A 25,135-nucleotide genomic window follows, 5' to 3' on the forward strand; every position below is an offset into this window, starting at 1 on the left:
AAAAAAAGAGTGGCAAATTTTCCAGTACCAACTATTGTTTTCTTCCAAATATATTCAGAAAGATGGCATTTGGTGCCAAAATTGGTAGATATAAACACTCACTACTTCTTAGCAAGGTGTTCCTACTCTGTAGATATAAACACTCACTACTTCTTAGCAAGGTGTTCCTACACTGAAGATATAAACCCTACTTCTTAGCAAGGTGTTCCTACACTGAAGATATAAACACTACTTTTTAGCAAGGCGTTCCTACTCTGTAGATATAAATACTCACTACTTCTTAGCAAGGTGTTCCTACACTGAAGATATTAACACTACTTCTTAGCAAGGTGTTCCTACACTGTAGATATAAACACTACTTCTAAGCAAGGTGTTCCTACACTGTAGATATAAACACTACTTCTTAGCAAGGTGTTCCTACTCTGTAGATATGAAGACTCACTACTTCTTAGCAGGGAGGAAGGGAGGGGACAATGGGCAATTAATTAAATTTTATAGTTGTGACACTTTAAGGTTGAAAAACCAGATAATTCCAGATAAAACGAGTATTTCTGATAGTGCAACTTTTATTGGAAATTTATTCATTTTTTAATTAATTTTAATTCAAAATGCACCATCCCCCAAATTCTACTTTGCTAAAAGCCTCTGATTATCAAAATAAAGAACTTGGTAGCAATTCATTTACTAAAGAATATTAGTTTTAGAATTTAGCATAGAAAAATAGCATAAAACCATCTTAAGATTTTAATGAAAAAAACAGTCTAAAAGGATTTCAGGACCTTTATGCATCTTCCCTAAAATGTAGAACTTAATCGGATCGGTAACCAAATTCTTAAGCTATATATATAAACAAAACTTACTACTTTTTATTGGATATTAGCGCAGCTTACTATATGTGTATGAGTATGTTATAAATGGACGTACGGATTTTCTAGTAACAATTGAGTTTTTATGGTTTCTAAATCGTAATAAATAATAAACAAGAATCAGTTAAAACAATTGTATTAAAAATTATTTAAATAACAACAAATTCTACTTAAATAATACATATATGTATATATCATATCACAATAGAATTGTTAGGTAAATTTAAAACAATTGAATCAAAAATGATTTATGGGTATAGTCCCATTCGTGGCAACACCCCTTAAGGGGCGATTTTTCGTATTTTCAAAATTGCTTGGGGCTGGAAATAGGAGAAAAGCTACCGTGAAAATAGATAGAAACTCCCCTTAAGGGGTGTTGTCACGAAAGGGGCTACCCTGATTTAATTACAACAAAATAATAAATAAAAATAAAATCAATTAGATTAACTTTTTAAAATCTAAAAAAATTGTCAGTTTAAGACTTACCTACACAGTTACACACACTAGGTATAAACAAAATAACTTGATTAAAAATGTTTATGAATAAAAAAGGTTGCAGAATAGAATGTCTCAAGGACATTTTTAGTTTTGTATTTAGATTTATGGTTCTAATTCTTAATTATATTTGGTCTAGTTACAAAAAATTTACTTTTTATCGATAAAGTCTTAATAAAACATATTTTGGAAAGTATCAGATAAAACAAACTGATAAAAGCAAAATAAACTTCTAAATGACCCCCTTTTAAATAAAATTAAACAAGGATGACAACATCCATAAAAGCGAAGCTCTGAAATGGAAGGACAAACGAATATTAACACTTGTAGATTGTCAGAACTGAATTAGCAGAATATTAATGCTTCAGTACAAACAATATTGTTGGTAAATTTGTTGCAAAACTGCATAAATAGATAATACTGTTTAAGGACATACTTAAATTTTTAGGTCATGTTTATAGAGATGCTTTGCTTATAACATTGTACCTTGTTGTAATAGGAATCAGTTTTCAAAAAATCTGAAGAATCGGATAATTTGTTATCAAAAAAGTTAAAAATCGACATGTTTCAAATGGATGTACGGACATTCTGGTATTGATTATAGGGTTGCTACGCTTTCTAAATTGTACCAAACTATTACAGGAATCATCATGCAAAGTTTGGAATCGATAGGACAATTCTAACCTGTTTAAATTAACGAAAAGAGCTAACTCTCTGTGACTGAGGTATGGACGGACGTACGGACGGACCGACTGTAATCATAGAAAAGCTTCGCTTTAAAAAAAAAAAAATTATGTAAATGTCAAACTACGGACCACCCCTACACGCTGCAGATACCCTCCATGATGTAACTTAAATTCTTTCTTGCACGTTTGCACCATATCAATAACATCTTCTTTCAGGAAAGCTAATTTTCTCTTTGTTAGTCATCTGAAATAAATATTTTTTTAGTATTTATAGGCTTAACTGAAAGGCAAAAATATTAATTCGGCACTAATATAAATACCAATGAAATTATTACCTACTGCTACCTAGTTAAAAAACCATAACTGGAAATTACTTTTGGATATAGTCCCTTTCGTAACATCGCACCATATGGGGCGATTCTTCGTATTTTTCACAGTAGCTTTTTTTCTATTTATAGCCCCTGCGGGAGGCTCTAACCCAACGGGCCATTACCTAACCCTGTGGGGCAATCATCTAACCCAATATAACCTAACCTAACCTAGCCTAACCTAAAATAACCTATAAAAAGCCATTTTAAAAATATGGGGCGATGTTACGTAAGGGACTATTCACTATTCCCTTACTTTTCTCAAAATTAGGTACCTAATAAGAATTAAATGATAACCGAAAAGCAATCTTCTAACTGTTAATAATTAGTGGTAAAGGTACAGTATGATTAAAAATGTCAATCTGTATGTCTTTACCTTCCTAACATTCCATTAATTACAACATATTTTCTTAATATTTAAATTTCTATGCTTTGGTAGTTGTCAAGTTTGTTTTGATAAAAAATGTATATATACCGTAACCATTTTGTTGTTCTCCTGGAAACCTAGGCAGTATCACATTTTCTGCTTGTTTGCATTTTATACAAGATTTCATCTGAAAAATATTAAAGATTCTTATAGAGTTGCTTCGTTTTCCAAGTCATACCTAATTGTTATAGAAATCATCATGTAAAGTTTTAAATCTATAGGACAATTCTAATCTGTTTAATTTAACAAAATGAGCTAACCGTAATGGACAGACGTACGGACAGACCAACCCTTAAATTATAAAAAGCTTCGCTTTTAAAATTTTTATAAAATCATCACTAGACTAAATTTTATCTTGTAATGTAATGCCCTCTAAAATGGAGAACTATATTAACAACAAAAAACGTATTACTATATATAAAAGGATACAAATATTATAATATATCTTGTCAATAAAACATTTGAAAAAGGAAACCAAAAATCGCCACGTGTCACTAAATTTTTATTCAGAAATGTGTGTGTATATTGAGACGCTTGTTTGTGTATGTATTTCTTTCTAATATTGCCATACACTGAGCTATAATCAACAGCAGAAAATATATTCTATTAGCGTAGCTACTTTATAACTCATTTATTTTAAATTTGATTAATGAAAGATATCTAAAAGCAATTTAATTATTAATTCCAAAAAAATAAATACAATAATTTCTATAATCATAACTGCAAACAAATATTCCATAATTATTTTTTCATTATGATTTTAAAACAATTAAAGTAAAAATTTTCTGTCTGTTTGTTTATTGTTTACAATTTTTATTATTGCGCTAGTTAGCATAAGAATGCCCCGTCATGTTGCATGATTTCTCGTGACGTCATTCATATTTTAGTCCCCAAAGTCAGTCAGAAACTGCTAAATTCATGCACATTCCCTTAAAGCCAGTCCCCAAAGTCTGAGACTCCTAAAATATGAATATTCGATCCATTGTCCCCTCCCTTCCTCCCTGACTTCTTAGCAAGGTGTTCCTACACTGTAGATATAAACACTAATTCTTGGCAAGTTGTTTTTCCATGTAGATATAAACACTACTTCTTAGCAAGGTGTTCCTTATTACACGATCGTCTATCAGCGGTTTGACTGAACGTAAAGATCTTGAGTTAAATCTTGGTGATACAGTGTTTCTTAAATTCTGCATATTATAACAGCCACAATGTGTTTTATATTGGCAGAATGACAAATATTAGAGGAGGTATTCAATGATTATTGATTATAGCCAAGAAAAGGGGACAGACAAAAACTTAGTGATGTTGTAATAAGGCGCAGTTTGATAATTTTATAATTCTAAAAATGTGCGAAAGTGAATGCACATCCTTAGCACACCAGTTTACAGGATTTTTCCGTTTTTCATTATATGCTGACGTTCTTTAAAATATCTAAAACAGTTGAACAGTAAATGCAGAAATATTAGTCAAGCTCCCAATTCGTTATTTTAAGAAAGTTAATGCTCTTAATTAATTCAGAAACTTTATTGTTATTCAAATTATAAAAATTGAGGAAGTCAAAACTTTTACAGAAAATTTTTATTAAGGGGGTGTATCTTATATGTATTTAGATTAAGAGGAAGTTGCCAGTTTATTAAAATAAAAACAGAGAGGAACTCACAACTCTATATTTCAACTTTCTTATTCATTAATTGATATATTCTGGGTTAACTTATTCTATCGTTGTCAAACAAACAGCTTATCAAGCAGTTAACTAAGGCGGTGAAAGATTAATCATATGCCTAACCTTGTGGGGCTGTCTACTACCCAATACAACTATTCCTAACCTGAGGTGAATTCTTTTTAAAAATTTGCCTCGCTAAAATCAGTGAGGCTCACTAAAAATTTAGAGGGGATAATTTTGCCCACTAAAATTTAAGTGAGGCAAAAGTTTTTTTAAAAATTCACCTCTGACTTCAAGTAATAATAAACAAACGAAAAAAAATTCTTTTCAAAGTTAATTTTTCTGTAAACGGAGAATAGGGGTTTGTGCTTGACTTGTTACTTTGGGCGAAACCAATTTTTTATTGTTTGGGATTTGCTAATTGTGGAGTTTACATGTTTACATAAAAGAATTATGTTTGGTCCATAACTATAATCCTATTTTACTTTTTACAAGGATGACAACATCCAAAAAAGCGAAGTACTGAAACGGTAGGACAAACGGACATTAACACTTGTATAGTGTCAGAACTGAATAATCAGAATATAAATGTATAATGTATGTTTATGGACATACTTACATATTTAGGACTTGATTATAGAGTTGCTTCGCTTATTACATTGTATTTTGTTGTCCCAGGAATCAGTATACCAAAAATCAATCGGATAATTAGATCACATAAAAATATGATGCTAAAAAAGTTAAAAAATCAAAATGTTTAAAATAGACGTACGGACATTCTGGTAATGATTATAGAGTTGCTACGCTTTCTAAATCGTACCTAACTACTATGGGAGTCACCATGCAAAGTTTAAATCGATAGGACAATTCTAACATGCCTTAATTAATGAAAAAAGCTATCCGTTCCGAACGAAAGGACGTACGTACCTAACCTTATTATAGAAAAGCTTTGCTTTTAAAATGTAAAAACGAAATTTTTTTGAAAATCCTTAATAACATTTAATAATTCTTACATGACAAAAGATTCCCAAAAATTGAATTCTTTTGGTTGACCAAGCAAAAACAAATATTACAGTAAAAACATTATCACAAGAAAATTCCAATTGAAAACAACTTTTTGTTCATTCTATAGATTTTCTATGCACAGTTTTATTAAAATGGAGATTAACATTTAGATTTCCTAGAATAATATTTTAGGAGCAAAGCTTCTATATATCTTTCTGTCCGTCTGTAACGGATAGCTATTATTATTTATTTGGGCATGTTTGAATTGTTCTAAAGATTTTAAAATTGCTATGATGGTTTCTGTAACATTAAAGTGCACTGTAGAAAGAGTAACAACTTTTTAATTATTACTACAAAGTCCGTATGTTCATGTTAAGCGTCATGATGTTTTAGCTTTTATACTATTATTTTGTATATGCATGATATTATTATATTATTAACTTGATGTTCAGAGTATTTTGATTCCTAGAATGATTAGGCACTATGGTAAGTCCATGACGTCTAAATAATGGTAAATTTAAATGCGTTGTTACTCTATAGTTGTTTATACAACGTTTGACTGACCGTCTGATTTGTTCAACTTTTCTTTTATGAATGTTATCATCCTTGTTATATCAAGTTTTTAGTTGCAAATCAAATATATTTATTTTTGTTCTCAAGATTTATATCCCTGTCATGTTTATACGGCCAATGAAGAAAGTTAGTTTTATAAGTTTGTATCTGTCAAAATGAATTTATCAATAAATCCGCAAAGTTTTGTTCCACATGTCAAACTATACGCTGCACACACACATAAAAACCAAACATTAACTGCTAGAAAATAAAACAAGGATGACAACATTAATTTTTTTTTTTTTTTTTTTGAAATGATTTATTCGTTTTACAGAAATAATCATACATCATATAATAAGTAAAATAAGAAAATAATGATAAATTAGATATGTGTTAGTAAGTTAAGGGTTAGCAGTTATACATATGAAATATTTATAACTAACATAAAAAAAAACTAACTACACAATTAAAATGATAATGTTTGAATTGGTTTGGTGTTCGTGTTTCAGTTTGTTAAGAGTTGATTGGTTTAATTGATAGCAAGCATTTTGGGCAGGAGTAGACTGTGGAGTTGGAGGTTTCCAGTTTAAGCTTACTGGGCATTTTTCGGGACTTACAAAATTGAAAAAGTAAATTTTAGTGCCATTCTGTTCTAGCAGCTTAGACTGTTCAGTTAAGGATTGATTCCAAAGTCGGATTTTGAAATATTATATGTAAATGAAGTAGAAACAGAGATAAACTTTGTATTGTATAAGGAAAAAGGAATAATAAAATGTCCTGAAAATAGTTTGGGTAACTTTTCACATGATTAACATAGCCTTAAGAAAAAAGGCATGTCTACCTCCAGGGCTCGGCAGCTTGGCGTATGCCGGATGTAATCCTTAGTTAAATTACCACTTTAAAATTCATCTAAATGTTAAACCTGTTCCTAAACAGACATTCCATCTTTCGAAGATAAAAAGATATTTGGAACACAAGCGGGTTAATGTTGAGACTAATGCAGGGCTGAGGTTGCCGAGCCCTGTATACCTTTTTTTTTATTTATAGGGAGAGGGGTCAATAAGCTTCACTCAACATTTTAAACCCTATCTATCCCCATTTAAAAATTCTGACCTCCACCTTTAAAAAGGAAACAACAAATAGTGACTAATAAAAAATTATGTCATACAAATGACCAATAATAGAACAGTATAAATTGTAATTGATGGTATACTGGCCTGTCAATGGTCATTTGTATTGTATGATGTCATTTTTTATCAAGCACTATTTGCTGCCTCCTTAAAAAGCATGGACATCATTACATTTCTCTGAATTTCTGATGTTGGTGCAGCTTTTTGTATGACAGCAAATAAGAAAACAAATATATACAGTATACTACACACACTTTCAATCAATGATTTTATCTACATAGAACAAGACAATATAAGCACAGCAACTCTATACTTTAACTAGGGAATGTCCGTGCGAACGTAAAGTCTAAAGTATAGCTAGACCTTTGTAGATGATCCTAAGGCAAAACAATCTCAATATTTGAAGACAATCAGTCATTTGATTCAGGGACCTCTAAAGGGCGAAGAAAACCCCCCTCACCCCCAACATAAAAAAGCTTGGACGCCTTTGCCTATATGATATAAAGATTACCCCCCCCAACAATTTTCTAAACTTTTACCCGCCCCTTCCCCTTAAATAAAAGAAGCTTGGATTTTTTTTAACTTGATTTGAGTGTACTAATTTTGTTTGGAAGTCCTAACTGTACATAAAGATTTGTGCCTTTTTTGGCCATGACATTCCTTCTTTTATCTCAGAAACCTCATTTTTCAGAAAAGTTACTCAACTCTTCAATGTACTGAACTATAAGGGAGAATGATTGAATAAACAAGTATCAATCACTTATACTTTTCAAGAAAGCATTATATACATACGACATTAGTCATTATTAAGCTATTTTTTTCTGAAACTCAACATTTAAAATAGATAGCCCCTAAAGGCTAGGTTTGAAGTAGCATACTGGATCTAAAACAAATAATATTTTTACCCAACACAAATATTTTATTTCTAAACAAAGGAAAAATTGTCGACTTGCAATTTCCTTAACAACAAATGGATTCTTGAAATTGGTATTTATTTAAACTATTCCATTTATTTACTTCTACCATCTTATTCTTACAAATAAACTAGAGGCTTCGTCACAAAGAGGAGGGAGGTTTAAATATTTTTTTTATATATATTAACGCCAAATAGCCTAAAACATGCGCATGACCAGTACAAAGCTCATGTGAGAATTGTAAAATAACTAGTCCTCCTGTTACCCTACCCTCCCCCAAAATAGTTATAAACCTTCCCGGGACCTATGAGAAGATACCCTGTTTTGGAGAACCCGATCTGTTCTGCGGTTAGCGAGATCCTTCGCTACAAACAAGCCGACAAACAGACAAACATCGTTCTACTTGAAAGACGTGCAGAATAAACAGTTAATATCTTATTTAAAATTTATTCTTACAAATAATTTTACAAAGTATTAAGTTTAATATATAATGAAAGCTTTATTTTATAATAAAAAATCTTTTACGTTGCTACTGCAATAGCTAAATAATTATGAAATTATATTTTGCAATAACAATTCGCTACAGTTTCAGAATATCATCATTCTTGTTTTTAGATATTAAAATGTATTTATAATCCACATATAAAATGTATATCTAAAGAGAAGTTATTAAACATTGTTAGGAATAATAATAAAAACATTTTCTATTTCACATATGAATAAATACAGTCGGGGACGCGAAACTGACATTTATAAGTAGACACAAAACCTAATATATACAATTTAAACTTAAAAAGGCTGTTGTTTTCCTCTTTTCAGGTAAATTTTATTTATTAAAACATGGTTTATTTTCAGAAAGGACTAATTAAACATCATGTTTTTAAGACCAAAAGTAAAAGAATTTTCGGATCTACGATTCACGGCAAAATATTGCTGGTAACGAATATTGCCAAAAATCTATGAATTTTAAAGGCTGTTAGCTGCCAAACGGCTGAACGAACAGATCATGCCCGCACACTGTTATAAGCGGCATAAGAAGGCCTATAAATAATCTGGAATAGCCATAAATCAATAATGCATAATTATCTCGCAGTGCAGAGAAATGCGCGAAATAGGCCTATTTTACGCGTTTTTTCTTCAGTGAAGCTTTTCCTGTGCATCATTGGATCTTGGCTATTCCAGATTATTTGTAGGCCTTCTTATACCGCTTAAAATGGTGTGCGGGTAGATCTGAATTTTCTACTAATAAAATTATGGTTTCGCCTCTCAAACTGAAATTAGATAAAAAAATTTAAATTCTAAATCGTTCTTTGTCAAAAGGGTCTATTCAAGAATAAGGGTTGAAGTTTTTAGCAAACTTGTTTTTTTGACCTTTTCAAAACCTTTGATGTTACTTAAGCATATAACATAACATTAATAGCATGTTTAACTACATATAATAACAATGAGTAAATAATAATTTCAACTAGAACCATAAAAATGCATAATCTCTGTAATGATGTTGTTTGTTCTGGAATAGTCCCCTTTGCTTAATGATAAGCATTCAAAATCTAACATTTAAAATCAAAATTTATATTTAGTTTAAATTATTCATTTTTAAAAAGAAAAGAGAGTGGATGGATAGTTTCGCAGGCAAGATTAATGGTTTGGCTCTAGCACAATTCATAAAACTATCATTAATGCTTTAAAATACAAGTTTTGGATCATGTCAAAAAGTACCAGAATTTTAGTATATTTTCTTTTTTTACAACTACTTGTAAAATGCCCCTTTATATCTTTAGGGAATTTTTTTCTCTAGGGCAGGGTCGTATCACCCAACCCATAAGTCATAAAACTTTTTTAGACGTGATTTAAAACGGCTCTAGATTCCGAGGCTTTTTTACATATTCCATTTCTTTTACAAATTTGGTAATTTAGTAAAGTTAGTTATAAAAAAGATGAAAATACTTCTTTTTTATTTAAAAAGATTGTATATTTGAAATTTTTAAAAAGATTAGATTATTAAATAGAATGTAATTGTAAAAATTGTTAAACAAATTTATAAAAGGTAATGTATATATCTAACAAATATGACTGCAAACGTTCATAACACACATGAATTTACCTTAATTATTATCAATTGCTATGTAATGGTTACAAATAGTTGTGAAGGTTGAAGGTGGTCGAATAAGGTTGCAGGGAGATACGGAAAGTGTCATGTATGACGTCATAAAAATAAGTTAAACAAATATTGAGTATGGGAAACTAAGCTTTATAGGGTAAACTTTTGCGTAATTTGAGAATAGATAAAGATTTAAATATGAAAGTCTTAATAAAATATTAGACAAATACGCACCTTGGTACAGCTTTTAAAAGCGAAATTATCACTCGCTTTAATGATTTTCCAGCAATTAAATTAGACAGATAGGTGAATGGGAAATAAATTCAGATTTCTTCACAATATCAGTATAATTTTTGACACCTATATTAAGGGAATTTTGTTAAATTTTTACTTTGATTCTTGTTTTAAAATTTTTAATGTTTTAGATTAATAATATTTTTTAAAAATATCTTAATCATAAATAAAAAACATTTTGTATAAAATATTTTTGGCACTGGTTAATGCATTATACAAATGTACATTTTTATTTACACATGACTTTTGACATATAAAATTCCCTGGTAAAAATATTTCCATTGTTCGTTAATGGGTCCATTGATTTCATGTATATAAAGAGTCAGAGATAGAGACATAAATCCTTTAAATAATAAACTTGTGGCTACGCCCCTAGTCTCTAGGTACATCTAAGGAAGTGACTACTCCCAAATAAATAAATCAAAGTTTTAGAAAATAGTTTTTCGGATAGAAGGATGGATTGGCCAATTTACTGGGACATTTTTCTCTCGGTAAGGTAGAACTATCCTTTCCTAAAATAGAAAAATCCACCAAAAAATGTGACTCTTTCCAAAATATCTATTTACTTTACTTTTTTTCTGAGCATTCATATCTGTTCCTTGCTTTAAAAATATGAAATATTATAAATTTATTTTGAGGCAAATATCATTTAAAAGTCAAAGATTTATAAAGTATTAAAAATGTATTATTAAAAATGTTTAAGGTTTGAAAGTAGTTGCTATACAATTTTTTTTTAAACAATCAAGTTGTAAAAAATCCACCAAACTCTTATGACAGACTTAAAAATGGTGAGTAGGGTTGGACTTCATCTTCTGGGTTCAGGTTTGGTACATACTCAATTGAATCCACTCCTTCTATACAGTTAGGGTCTTCATCCTGAAGTACACGTAAAAAATATTTGTTTTTAAATTTGTAGTCCTTATTATTCAGATATTCAATAAAACTATTGAATATTTAGTAAGTTTTAATAAAGTGATAAAAAAGAGAATTTTAGCATTTCCAAATAACACTGTACATAAATGACATTGAAAAATCATATTAGAAATATAAAAGAATAAATTAGATTAACCCCCTTAAACCTTCAATACCCTCATCTTACCCCGATCAAAATAAAAGGCTTGGACGTCTCTGATACCAACCAAATACATAAACATTACCACCGAATAAATGTAAATATTTACCGTCATAGCATCAAGAGCAATGCTAGTTCTGAGAGGCCTATTGTTTAGAGGTTGCTGAGGCCGAAATTTTCCACCCAGTGGACCATTGTCGTAATTACTTTCCCCCTGACGAAGTCTGAAAATATAACAAAATAATTATTTTATAAAAAAAAACATTTTATGTCTATGTCTAGGTAAAAAATAATCAATTGTTATTTATTAAAGCAAAGTTTTTTTTTATATATTTAGGTTATGTCCGTCCTTACATCCGCTACGAAAAACTCTGATAGGAAATTAAGATGGGTTGTAATATATCTTTCAAATTTCAAACCAGCAGCATTAACCACATAAACGTAAAAACAAAGATAATTTTTATATCTGAAAATTTTCGAGAAAAAAAATATTTCTGACAGGGATCTCTATCATTGTTGAAAATACATTTTTTCGTTAGTGGTCGAAATGTGATTGAGGGAAGCTTTCAGTTTTATTGATTTTGCAATTTGTTACGTTTACTACTTTTTTGAATGTTGTCATTCTTGTTAATTTTTTACCTGTAAAACAATTCAAGTTGTTGTTTAGTAATATAAGCTGGTTTATTGTACAGAATCCAAGTCACCGTTTCCCAACACCCTGGCTGGGTACTACTTCCCTAAAAATTAAAAATATACTAGGAGGGTGTGGGGGGGGGGGTGAGTGCTAGAAAATATTTTTAAATTGTACATATATATTTTTTTTAGAGCCGGTTTATATTCAATTGAAATAAATCAGAAATTGTATTACCTCATATGTTATAAACTCTTCTGTATCTGGTATGAATTGGTACAGGCTTAAATTTGGAACTTTCACAGAATCCTCTTTATATCTAACCTGAAAAAATAATACGTTGAAATGTCGTCTTTGAAAGAAAATTTCTGAAAAATATATCATTTTTTTTTGTTTTAGTCAAATTGTACTTAATTCAGCAATTCAAGTAAAACAAAAATTATAACACACGCTATAATTTTAAAATATCATAAAATCATAATAAGTTATTTCAGGCGATAAAATGTTTACTCTACTGCTGCTATGTCTAGCGCGATACAATAATAGTAAGTCTAGAAGGACAGATATAGGACTTTCAGACAAAGGTCGTGAAAACAAATCTTTCATTTTCAAAAAGATATTACTCATTCTAACATCTGACAAAATCAAAGTTTAAAAGTCACAACCCTATGTTTGGATCGCAATTGTGAATTTGGTATATTTTAATCTGATTAATTTCATCGAAAATAAACCCTAGTTGTTTACTTTTCTTTTTATTCGTGTTATAATTTTATAGTGGCTACGCCATTAGCACCAAGAGGCTCTATATTCAAAGGGACATTGAGGGCATAGAAAAATAGCTAAAATCTAAAAATAAAATAACTTTAAACCATCACAGGACCTATGAGAAGCTTTCCTAAATTAATGAACCCAATCGGTTCAGTGGATATTAAGATCTTTAAGAGAACTTACCCTGTCTAGATATTTGCTAAAATCTTCGAAATTAGATTTTCTGTAGATGGATTCCGCCAGCCTGACAAAGATAGATACGGCAACAAGACCTCGCGGATTTTCACGGGCTTGACTTATATTCTTGTATAAATCTAAAATTATATAGATTGACAGGGATCTTAAGAGATAAGACAATGAATAAAATAATGATTTTCATTCCTATATAACCAGTATGTAGATCAAAACTTGTACTTGCAAAGCTTTGACACTATTCGTTTGGAACCAACTAATTAAAATCATGTAAAATTACCCAAAGTTTTTGAGTCAACGAATAAGAAAACGTTGTTATACAAATTTGGGTACCTATGTAATTTACAGTCCAATGTCCCCATCATTGTCCCAAAATCATCTATTTTAATATCCTGTCTCTGTGAAGCTTAAAAATATTTTTCACTAACAATTATCTATTCTCTATCTAAACATACATGTATACTTGTCTGTCCGTCCATCTGTCAATATCGCCATTGCAAAAGTTTTAAAGGGAGTTAATTACTTGTTAATTCTAAAAAAAGGCTTCTGAAATTCTTTGTGAAGATTTCCTTGCCTCTATAACTATCTTAGCCAGTCCTATTTATACCTGAATTGAATCCATAGATTTGAATCTCAATGGGAAACTTTTTCCCGTTGATAGTATGTTCTGATCCAAGCTCACCGGGTTCACCAAAACGAAAGTAAATTTCCTGTGAAAAATGTTTATTATTCTATGTAATATAAAAAAAACTAGGATATTCGTATCAGTTTGTAATTTCATATATCACTTAGTTCAGGTCCAATTGTTCTCCTTGATAATGAGGCTTCTTTTAAGTCCAAGGAAGAATTCTTACTATTTTTCTTACTACAAAAGAAAAAAAGAACAACAGAAAACTGTAACACATTGTGCCTATAAAGAAACAGTAAAGTGTAATACAAGAATAGTATAAGAAACATTAATTAATGATTTTAATTAGTCAATTTTAGTTATCGCAAGTGCAAATATGTGTGTGCACTAGACTGTACAAGTGTGTGTATGGACAGACAGACAATTATCATACCTGGAATTGGTATCTGTATGCCAGGGGACCTTCAGAAATAATAACTGGAGGCATACCCTCACTGACTGTATGGACAGGTAGACAATTATCATACCTGGAATTGGTATCTGTATGCCAGGGGACCTCCAGAAATATTAACAGGAGCAAGACCCTCGCTGACTGTAAATTTGAGTTGAATTCCTGTGTTCTCAAGAAGTCCACTCACACCTTGCTTATTAATCCTAAAATAAAAGAGGTAGTATTTTTTTTCAAAATTTCTCGACTGAATCGTTTCTGATTACTGTACTTTTGTGTTTCCTCACAAAGTATCTTTCAAGCACTGAAAACCCCCTATCTTTTAAATAATTGAAAATAAGAGATTTTTTTAGTTTTTCCTTCTCATGCCAAATCGCTTCGTGGTTTACCAGTCCCCAACCAGCTAACCTAATAGGACCTAACTAAAAACTATCCCAACCCCTTATTTTCATTTTTTTTAAATAAGGGGTAGGGGACTTCAGCGCTCGACAAGGTCATTTGAGACAGTTGTTTAAATTTAAGTATCATATACAGTATGTTAAAATCTCGCTAACCACTTAACCAATTGTGTCCTTCGTTCCAGGGAATCTTTACATAAAAAATTGTAAGGTTGGATTTACGCTATTTTCTGTCGCTTTAATGCTAGAAACAAAGCATTGAAATGAAATAAACTTACCTGACATAATCTAAAGTTCTGTCAAACTGAAGATCTAGTGGGTCTATATTTATTGGGGACTGAAGTTTTCCCTAGAATTAATTATAAATGAATGAGTAATAATATACAAACTAGATTGCTATGCTTCTAATATGATTTTTTATCAAAAGACATCTTCTTATGATGTTTGAAATAGATAGGATGATAAAAAGCCTATAATACAGAGCAGTCTGTTGTTTGTACGTATAGGAACACTTTAAATATGAAATAGCTTTTTAAAAAATATTTAGATAAACAGTTTCTTACCAATGTACAAATAGACCAACTGGGATTCATAATCCCCCAATATCCTTACAGAACAAATCACAATGGGTTAATTTCATGTAGGTATTCCTTTAATAAAATTAACAGGATGTCTAAGCGGATGTCTATAGCTTAAATTTAATATATATTTGTAACTGCCCTATAATTCAAAGTGGTCATTCTATTTTGAAATATGTTTTTTTTTCATCGAAAATTATAAGTAAGGAGTTTACAGTTGTCCAAAAAAAAGGTTTAAGTGAAAGAACTGCGAAGTCACTGTATATTTATTGTGATTAGTTTGCCTGGTCCAGAAATTCCATCGTAGTTCCACCATTTACTCCAATCTCCTTCAACTAAATAAAGAAGAAATAATTGCAATTAACACAAGATAATGAATAGACCAAGAATACGAATTAGAAACATGAGGAGTTAGAAACATGCAAAATATTCCCATTTATCGTTAAAAACTTAAAAACATCAGGGATCTAAAGGGATAAGACAATGACCGATTAATTGATGTATATCCCCAATGATGGTAAACAAAATTACCCCTTCTGTAGATTAAAATTAGTTGTTGAAACGTTCGAACACTCAACTTAGTGAATCAATCAATAAAAATTTTCCAAAGTCCAACAAATAAGAAAAGGTTCTTATAAAACTTTGGGGACTATTACAACCCATTGTCCCCTCTCTCTCTGGAAAGACATGCATGTGTCTTAACCATGACACTTTGGCTAAGTGTGACTTCCGAATTCGCGGGAAGTTCTAGAGATCTTAGTCTTACGGACAAATCCCCCAACACCAGGAACCATCAAGTTTCAACAGCAGGTTTGAGTATAGATTTATTGATACAAACTATTTCAAAGTCCTGAAATTACAAAATCAATTAATACAAAATTCCAGTTTTTATAACCACGTAATATTATTTGCTTTTTTAAAATCTTTTTTTCTACATTCCATGCCGCGTCTCTTTAGGAAAGGAAAGTCAAACAAAGACGACATTTTCGCTGAATTGGAATTGTGATAAGGAAATTAATTTCCATCTTGATAAACACAAAGCTTCCTGGAAAAGAGGTTAAGACACACCCCCCGTTTGAAAGTCAAATTAACTTCCTTAACAAGATTCAAGATTTTTTGCGCTGAGCACTAGCAACATTTCTCACTAAACTCAACTCACCATAATCACATGAGAATGGCAACATCCTGAAAAACATGACAATTTTTGCTCCTAATTAAATGAAACCCCGTGAAATTCATACACAATATTATACTCCTCACTAGGACTCATAATACCTCACATTTTAGGATAGAAGGATGGGGATTGGTTTGTACCATACAATATTCCAGGCACATGACACTCACAAGATCACATACACAAAATCCTAAAATGGACAATCCTATTAATCATGATGTTATAAATATAACAACTTATACTGGTTAATAATCATTTCATAATCAATAGGTAATAAATCATTTTTAATAATCAATAAGTACCTACGAAAGTCTGGTTGAAATGTAAACAATAATGGTAAGAACAAATAACGAAATAAATCTTAGACAAGAAAATTAAGATTTATAGGTACTTAAAACTAAATTTGTTAAGCATCAAAAAGAGTAGTTAGAAAAAAAATTCAAAATCCTCGGGCAGAAAGTTTTTCAAACTTAATGAATAAGAACTGTAATTATCTTAATCAACAATAAAACTTTTCAATACTTAGATAATAGCAAAATAATAATATTTCTGTTAGAATTTTCATCGAAATTATGATAGAATATCAATTTTAATCTTTGCAATAAAAAAAACATTGAGAATTTAAATATGAATTTTCAATCATTCCTTGATCTGAATAAAATGTTTTACTTGATTGAAATTCATATGTAATTTTAAAGAAAAATCTGCTAAAAAAAATACTTGATTTTCTCTTAGAATAAATATCGAATCACGCAACCTCGACACATTTATTCTTTTTTGGTAAACTTTTCAGGTAAGTTTTATAATGAATTGTACTTTTGAAAAGAAATTAGACTCAATAAAAATAAATTTGAGCATATGAAATAGAATAGAAATTAATCACATTTCCCTTGATTCTTATTTTAGGCATAAAAATAGGCATATGAAAATGTGGCTTTTTACTAAAAAAAATGTTCTCAATTTTCATAAAATAAGAATCAATTATTAATCATAATTTTTAATAACTGCCTGACTGATACAGCATGTTCTTCCAGGAGAGATTTATCTGTCAGCCTGAACAAGACTCTTGCAGTCTTTCTCCCATCTTCAATCCTTGTCACACGGCCCATCCGCAGACATCTCATCAGCGGATTTGTACTCGTAACCAGCACTACATCTACGTCAGATAGCGGCTCCGCCATTTCATCTTTCCACTTGGACAACCTCAATAATTTCGGCAAAATCTCCTGGCGGTAGGAAGTCCAAAACTGGGCAGACAAATCTTCTAACAACTTCAACCTGGAGGAAATTTGGTCCTCTGGTTTCATCGCCACATTGCACAACGGCTGGCGGTCTACATTCCCCAGCAGCTGGCCAGGGGTAATCAACCGCCAATTTTCCGCGTCATTCGCAGCTTCTATCGTCAATGGCCTGCTATTCATTAACTTGCTAACCTCCGCCAACAGCACCAGGAGCTCATTAAAATTAACAGTACTATTCACCAACTTCTTGGACAGCAATCTCTTGGTTAATCTTGGTTTTCTCAGCTTGCCCAATAAAATGGTGGGCACGGGCTGGAATCTGGGACCACGAGAACTCTACCTGGCTGCCCAACTTCTGCTCTAAAACCTTGTGAGCAGCGGATAATTGTGTGCCCATGTCGCTTACTAAAACCTTCGGCAAACAATGAACAGCCTCCAACTTGCGCAAGGACAACAGGATACTGCTGGTATCATACTTCTCCAAGGCATCCAGCCACAGCGCCCCCGAGAACCTGCAGACTACCACGAACACCCACACTTTCTTCGTTGCTGTCTGACTCCTCGTTTTGGCGGTAGCTCTCTTCGTAACCAGCGGACCCACAAGGTCAACTTGCACAGCTTCAAATGGCCTGCTCGGAACCAACTTGTCAGGTAAAACATCCTTCATGGTAGTACGACATTCCTTGGCCCTCTCAACACTGCAGGGCCAACACTTCTTAACCTCCATGATGGACAACCTCCTTGCCTTCACAATCCAGCACCATCGGCGGCTCTCAGCTAAAGTTCCACGGACACCAGAATGAAGCTCAACATGCGCCTCTCTCATAATGACAGAAGCTAACCAATTACCAGGCTCCAGAATCACCAAACCTGGCATGTCTTCAAATAGCATTTTACGGCCACCAGTAATGGCGTCAATGACGGGCTCGCCACGACCAACCATTTTTAGGACACGCATCTCCCTGGTCACATATTTACCAACGATAGGCCAGGTCAAGGATACTTCATGCGCCAATGGATTTAATGACGAATAATTGCCTTTAGCGTCATTTATCCACTCTTCCTGTTGGCTACATGACACAATGAAAAGTTCCGCTGCCGCCATAAAATTGTACAATGAAGGCTTGTACACAGAATCTGCGGCTGCTATATGACTACCAGCTGCTGTAGTCTGGCCTTCTTGTCTGCTCTTTAGCTTCTTCAACCAGGTGTTCGATACTTGCAGGACAGCTGCCATAATACGCTTGGCCTGTCCGAATGATCTCCTGTGCTTGAACCTAAAGACATCTTCAGCGGCTTCTCCAGTAACTTTTATTGAACACAACTTAACCATCTTGGTATTCAACTCCTCCGGTGGTAAATCCTGCTTGACTTGCTCGGCAGTTTTCACCGGCCATGCACTCTCGTCCTGGCGCAACCATTCTGGACCCAATCTGTACCTGGAACCTGGACCCAAATCTGTTACCTTGCAGGTGCTCCTGGTGCCCAAATCTGCAACATTGTAAGTCCCAGGAACCCACCTCCAGTCATCCTTGTTGGTTGCAGATTGGATTTCACCAATGCGATGAGAATTAAATGTGTTCAACATGGCACTGTTGGAAACAATTTGCGATAATACGCACGATGAATCTGTAAAGTACATCACTCTGACAACATCAAAGGGCAGGGCATCTCTGATGGACTTTGACAACCTGGTGGACATCTGGCAACCCATCAACTCAAGGCGTGGAATTGATTCTGTCTTGACCGGCGCAACTCTTGACTTTGTGGCTAGCAGGAACGTTTCATATCCTTGCCTAGTAGGCCACCTCAAGTATGCCATACACGCATAGGCCTCTGATGACCCATCCGAAAACATCATCAAGGATGGAAGGCCAGTTGGTTCCTCCGGGATCACACAACGGTCAAACTCCAATTTAGCGACCTCAGCTCTGTCCTCCAGCGACTTTACAAGTTCATCCCGTAGACTTTTTGGAATGAAATCTTGCCAGCCCAAATTCAGCAAGCATGTTTTCCGCAGGACAAGTTTAATTCTCAACAGAATAGGACTACAAAGCCCTAACGGGTCGAAGGTCTGGGCGTCGAACCTGTGGACCATCTTCTTTGTCAGATTTTCGTCCAAGGCATCCTGGAGGTTGTACAAATCAGCATCCTCTTTCACCTTCTTTCCCTTGACTTTACCATCTTGATTAACTCTCGTGGCGATGGATAAAACATCAGTGGCTGGCCTCCAGATTAACCCAAAAACCTTGGTTGGCTGGCACTCGTTACCAGAATAAATGACTTGTTTGAAGGAAAAACTACCTTTGCTGATAATTCTGTCGGCTTCTTTCATCATCTCCTTGGCTTCTGGCACAGAACCTGCCCCCGAAATAACATCATCTATGAAGCTGTGCTTCTCAAGCTTGACTGCAACTGGAATCTGAGGTAACTTGAAATTTTCCTCTGGGTAGGTAGGTATTTCTGGCTCCTTCCATAATTCAGGTTTCGCAACTATATCACTACCATTAATCTGTCCCTCTCCATACATCTTCTTGATCTCTGCTTCACTCTTTCCGCCGAACAGGCGGGACGTCAACTTCAGGGCTGTAACTGCCAGATTCCCGGCGGCCAGTTCGCCAAAATTCACCACTTTAGTCAGGTAAATTTCAAGTGGACCGTCTGGCGTCGGAGAAAATAGGACTCTCTTCATCTGGCTGTCGAACTCTGTGGCCAGGATGGAGTTATAAAACTTGGAAATGTCCGCGGTTAAACCAACCTTATAACCGCGGAAAAGCAACAGATGATAAAAAATCTTCTGCATTGGCGGCAGACCTCCCAGCATTATGTGATTAAAACTGGTACCCTTGAACGTCAGAGAACTATTAGCACATAATCTCATGGGTGTGGAACTCGAATCCTTCTTGAAAGCAACCACTATTGACGAACAAGACTTGGGCCCCTCATACTTCAATTCTTCAGGTGTTGCTTTTTGGAAAACGCCTCTGGCGATGGCGTCATTGAATACCTGCACATACATATCATAGGTACCTTCCTTGACCATTCTGGCACGATCCTTTTCAGCAATCTTACGGGCCAAACTCTCATTGTAGGGTAAGGTGTGAGGATCTTCAATGTAAGCATATTGACCTGTCCACTTGTTGGATTGCAAGTCTAGTGTTAAACCTGCCTCAATTATTCTCTGCCTCTCACGCTGGTCCCAGGTAGTGCCGTCGGCCATAGCCTTGCACTCTTGGCATGCAGTACATCCTGGACAAAGTGCCTGCGGCTGTACTCCAAATGTCTCTGACGTCAAAAAATCAGGCAAAATGCCTCCACTAACACTGACAGCTTTATATGCCGATTTTTGGTCACCAGCTCCACCGTCAGCACTTGTACAGATAAAACCACTACCAAAAATGGTTCGCCACAACATAGACTGGCCCACTTTCTGGTAGGTTGACGGAAACACGTCAGGATGTGTATTTCCAATGATGATATCCAAGTCTCCACTAACATATGTAAATCTTTCTGGCGGCATCTTAAAGATTTTGGAGGCTGTTTCAGGGTGGACCGAGCGCATCTCGTTGGCCCCGCCGAGGGTAGGCATAACAGCTGCCTCAAACTCCCTCAAATTACCATCCCTGTCCTTCAGATAAAACACAACATTGCGGCAGGATGTTTCACTGCCGTCAGCCACAGAAATGGTTGTATATCTGCCGGTAGATTTCAGCTTCAACTTGTTGGATAACTTCTCAGACACAAGTGGTAGATTTGCACCAGAGTCAAACATGACGGTGGCGTGGCAGGCGCCGCCGCCAGGTGCTACAACAGGAACTAACTGAAGCAGGAAGGTACAGGGGCTAGGTGCAGAACTTGACTTGTAGACTGTATTCACACCAGCACTAGCCTCATGGAGCAACCGGCTATGATATCTGTCGCAATTATTGGTGCCACAGACACCAAGCTTATCCGATTTAGTACACTTGTCAGCAGCATGGCCATCACACAAACAGAGTTCACACAACTTCTTCTGCTGGACAACTTTTTTACGGTCAACAACATCCATCTTCTTAAACGTGAGACAACGGAAAATCGGATGTTTCTCCTTGCAGCTTTCAACAGGACATGTACTGTTCCACTTGGAAGTTTTGTCCTTTCCAGCCCGTCCATTTTTATTGTCACTGCAGCCAGATACTTGCGCGGCGGCAGCTCTATCACGATTCCTCTTGCCGGCGCTAGTGTCATAGGACATATCACCAGCCAACATTGCTCCCCTTGTCCTCTCCAGAAGTTCTACAATCTTCTTGATGTCTGGCAGGTTCATGCTGCCTAACTCCATCATAATTTTCTCTCTCAGGGCATCTGGACATTTGTCTTTGAAAATATGAATCAGAGTTAGGTGGTGGTAATCCTTAGCTTCGGAACCAATGATGGCTTCTACCTCCTGCATGGTGCTTTTGAAGGTAGCAATTGCACTGACTACGTCCACAGGTTTATCCACAGGTTTCATCTTGTTCAACTTAGTCAAAATTTTCATAAACCGGCGGGTGTTTGACAAAAACATCTGATCTAAAAACAACCATTGTTCATTATGATCTCTAATCGCTGACACTTGCTTGCGCAGCTCCGGATTGGTTATCACCTTGTCCATACACAACATCAGACTTAGCCTCTGGTCAGTAAATCCGTAACCAGCGCACAGATCTTTAAAGACCTGTTTAAAGTTGGAGTAATCCGTGTCAGTACCATCAAAAGACGGCAACAAACTGTTGTCCCAGCGCCCATACTGCGGGTTGGGACTCCGAATATCCACGGCGGACATACTCCTGGAGAGAATGGCAGGTGTCCCACTCTCATCCAAGTTAGATGAACGACGTTCCATCTCTCTAAGCCTTCGGTACATATCACGTACTTCTTGGCGCAACTCCATGGAAATCTTGAGCACTCCCATGTCCATCCTCACCTTCTCAATGATGTCGAGGTTCTTGGCGACGGTGCTCAACCTCGCGTCGTCCGAATCATTGTCAAGCCAGTGCAGAATTTTCGTACACTGCTCCAACGATGCATGAACTTTGTCGGCAACATTTTTCTGCTCACTAGCTTCATCCAAATCACGCTTAAACTCGCGCATCTCACTAGTCTCCACGGCAGATTTTAGACTTTTTATTAGGTCAGATTGGTCCTTGACCTCACTAAAAATGTCACGAATTGATTTTAAATTCACATTTCCACATGAACTAAAACTTTGGCAGGCTTTTAGATTTTCATAAAACACTTTTAACTGTTCATCAAACACTTCTAGCCTTTCACTGCCAATAGCGATAGCTCGCTCAATTTTCTGCTTTTTAGTTAGTGGCATATTGATTCACTAGGTATTTATTTCACAGAAATAATTGTCACAGTTTTTTGCATCAATAATCACTGGATGCTATTGATCTCTTGAAGAATGCTAACGCCTATTCTTCAGATACTTTGAAATTGTCTTAACCATGACACTTTGGTTAAGTGTGACTTCCGAATTCGCAGGAAGTTCTAGAGATCTTAGTCTTACGGACAAATCCCCCAACACCAGGAACCATCAAGTTTCAACAGCAGGTTTGAGTATAGATTTATTGATACAAACTATTTCAAAGTCCTGAAATTACAACATCAATTAATACAAAATTCCAGTTTTTATAACCACGTAATATTATTTGCTTTTTTAAAATCTTTTTTTCTACGGTTAAGAATCTTTGGGTACTTTGGCTTTAAAGGAAAATTATTTGGTTTGATAGATCATTGTTAAATGCAAAAATAAAGGCACATAAAAATTACTAAAACATAATAATTGAATCATAATAAAGTTTCATGTGTAGCTGGCTAAAGCCTTTAAACTTAATAAATCCGTCCTATACGCCATTCAATTTAAATAAATGAAGAAAATCTACCTGAAGTTCTTATGGTTAAAGCACCTGGTATACTAGGGTTGTTCACGCACTATGAGACCAATGATAGGCCCGACTTTATTCTCCGAAATCTTTATCCACTCACATATTATTCAAAAGTAAAGAACGTGGAGACACCAAAACATAAACAACATTCCATGCCGCGTCTCTTTAGGAAAGGAAAGTCAAACAAAGACGACATTTTCGCTGAATTGGAATTGTGATAAGGAAATTAATTTCGATCTTGATAAACACAAAGCTTCCTCGAAAAGAGGTTAAGACAGCATGTCAGCAAGTTAACTTTAAACTTTAAAGAACAGATTGGCTGCATGGAATGTCTTGGGAAAAATAACAAAGAAGAATGATTTTTTTTATATTTACCTGACTTTATGAAACAGAAAGTAAATATTGATAGATGGATAAGACTCTGACCATCCTTTAACATTTTATCTAATCAATTAAATAGATTTACAGAATGTTAAGATACTTTGCGATTTTATAACGATATTAAAGCCCTTCTATTCTTCTTTATCACTTTATTCTATAAAAAAAAACTAAATAAAAGAAAAGTCGTCTTTCTTAGAAATATAATTTTAATGAGAAACATGTATTTAGTTTTTTCCCGCATAAATATGCTTAGGTGGAAAATAGAAATCATTATGCTCATTAAAGCATCATGTCTTTTTATTTATAACCAACTGAAGATTGTTTTTTTTTAACATGAAACACTGTGTACTGGACTTATCAAATAAAAATAACATGTTTACTTAAACTGTGTTGATCACTCTATGGTATAAAATAAAGTAGTAAGATTTTTTTGGCCTGAAGTTAAGATCTCGGAATTTACTGGTCTGAATTGGATATACTGTTCAGGGAAACTTTATAAATGCCTTGGGGTGGTTTATACTTTTTAGGGAAGCTTCGCATATATCTTGTGATGATTGTAGACTACTTAATTTTTAGATTTAAGCATTAGGATGGTTTTAGGCTATTGACCTAACCCCTACTTACCACTTTTAATACAGGGCCCCTAAATGCTATGATGCATCCACTAGTATCTATAAAATTAAAACTCAATATAAAAGAAAAAGTGTAAAACAAATGAACATTAAAACATTAGGTGTTGCTGTGATTTAAATTATAGAAACAAAATATTAATTCGAAATCTCAATAAAAGTTTGATGTTAATTTGTGGCAAATGTTGCTAAAATTGTAAAAGGCAGAATGCTAAATATTGGTGTACATATATTTTATGAAGTTTAGAAATAGTACGCTTTTCTATTGACTAATCATCAAAAAAGTTTGAACATTGTGTCTTTCATTATATGGTAGAGTGACAGGTAGTAACTAAATGTAGAGAATCATAGCTTAGATAATTTACAATCAGACAATTTTCGTGGTAAAGTTAAGTCATGTTAAGATACTTTGTTTGATTTCAGTTTTTTAAGTAAAGAAAAAAAATGTTTGGATCCAAATTTTACTTGCTAAACTTGTTCTACTGAAGGCTGACTATTTTTTCAAAAGAACGTTGAAAATATCACAGCTCTTAGTTTTTAGACTTAAGCCACCAACATCCTCGGAAAATATACATAATTTTA

The 25,135-nt window shown here is 33.9% G+C and overlaps 1 protein-coding gene across 1 annotated transcript; it reads right to left on the reverse strand.

Moving 5' to 3' along the window:
- Positions 1-8,693: 8,693 nt before the first annotated feature.
- Positions 8,694-24,039, reverse strand: LOC145323622 (carbonic anhydrase-related protein 10-like). The gene is made up of 11 exons (XM_080166015.1): positions 23,919-24,039; positions 15,501-15,551; positions 15,202-15,245; positions 14,917-14,987; positions 14,320-14,446; positions 13,772-13,874; positions 13,156-13,286; positions 12,442-12,528; positions 12,213-12,310; positions 11,683-11,797; positions 8,694-11,377 (listed from the first exon to the last, which is right to left on the reverse strand). The coding sequence occupies exons 1-11, from the start codon at positions 23,980-23,982 to the stop codon at positions 11,270-11,272; spliced, it is 999 nt and encodes a 332-aa protein (XP_080022141.1). The 5' UTR covers positions 23,983-24,039; the 3' UTR covers positions 8,694-11,269.
- Positions 24,040-25,135: the final 1,096 nt, after the last annotated feature.

The sequence above is a fragment of the Acartia tonsa genome, chromosome 7 (assembly GCF_053477335.1).
Source record: "Acartia tonsa isolate MP-2025a chromosome 7, ASM5347733v1, whole genome shotgun sequence".
Taxonomy (NCBI): domain Eukaryota; kingdom Metazoa; phylum Arthropoda; class Copepoda; order Calanoida; family Acartiidae; genus Acartia; species Acartia tonsa.

Coding starts and splice junctions, on each gene's coding strand:
- LOC145323622 (XM_080166015.1), bottom strand. CDS start 23,982: ATGTTAAAGGATGGTCAGAGTCTTATCCATCTATCAATATTTACTTTC. Junction 12,311..12,441: donor AAGAGTTTATAACATATGAG/GTAATACAATTT, acceptor TTTAATTTTTAG/GGAAGTAGTACCCAGCCAGG. Junction 11,378..11,682: donor TTGCTCTTGATGCTATGACG/GTAAATATTTAC, acceptor CGTGTACTTCAG/GATGAAGACCCTAACTGTAT.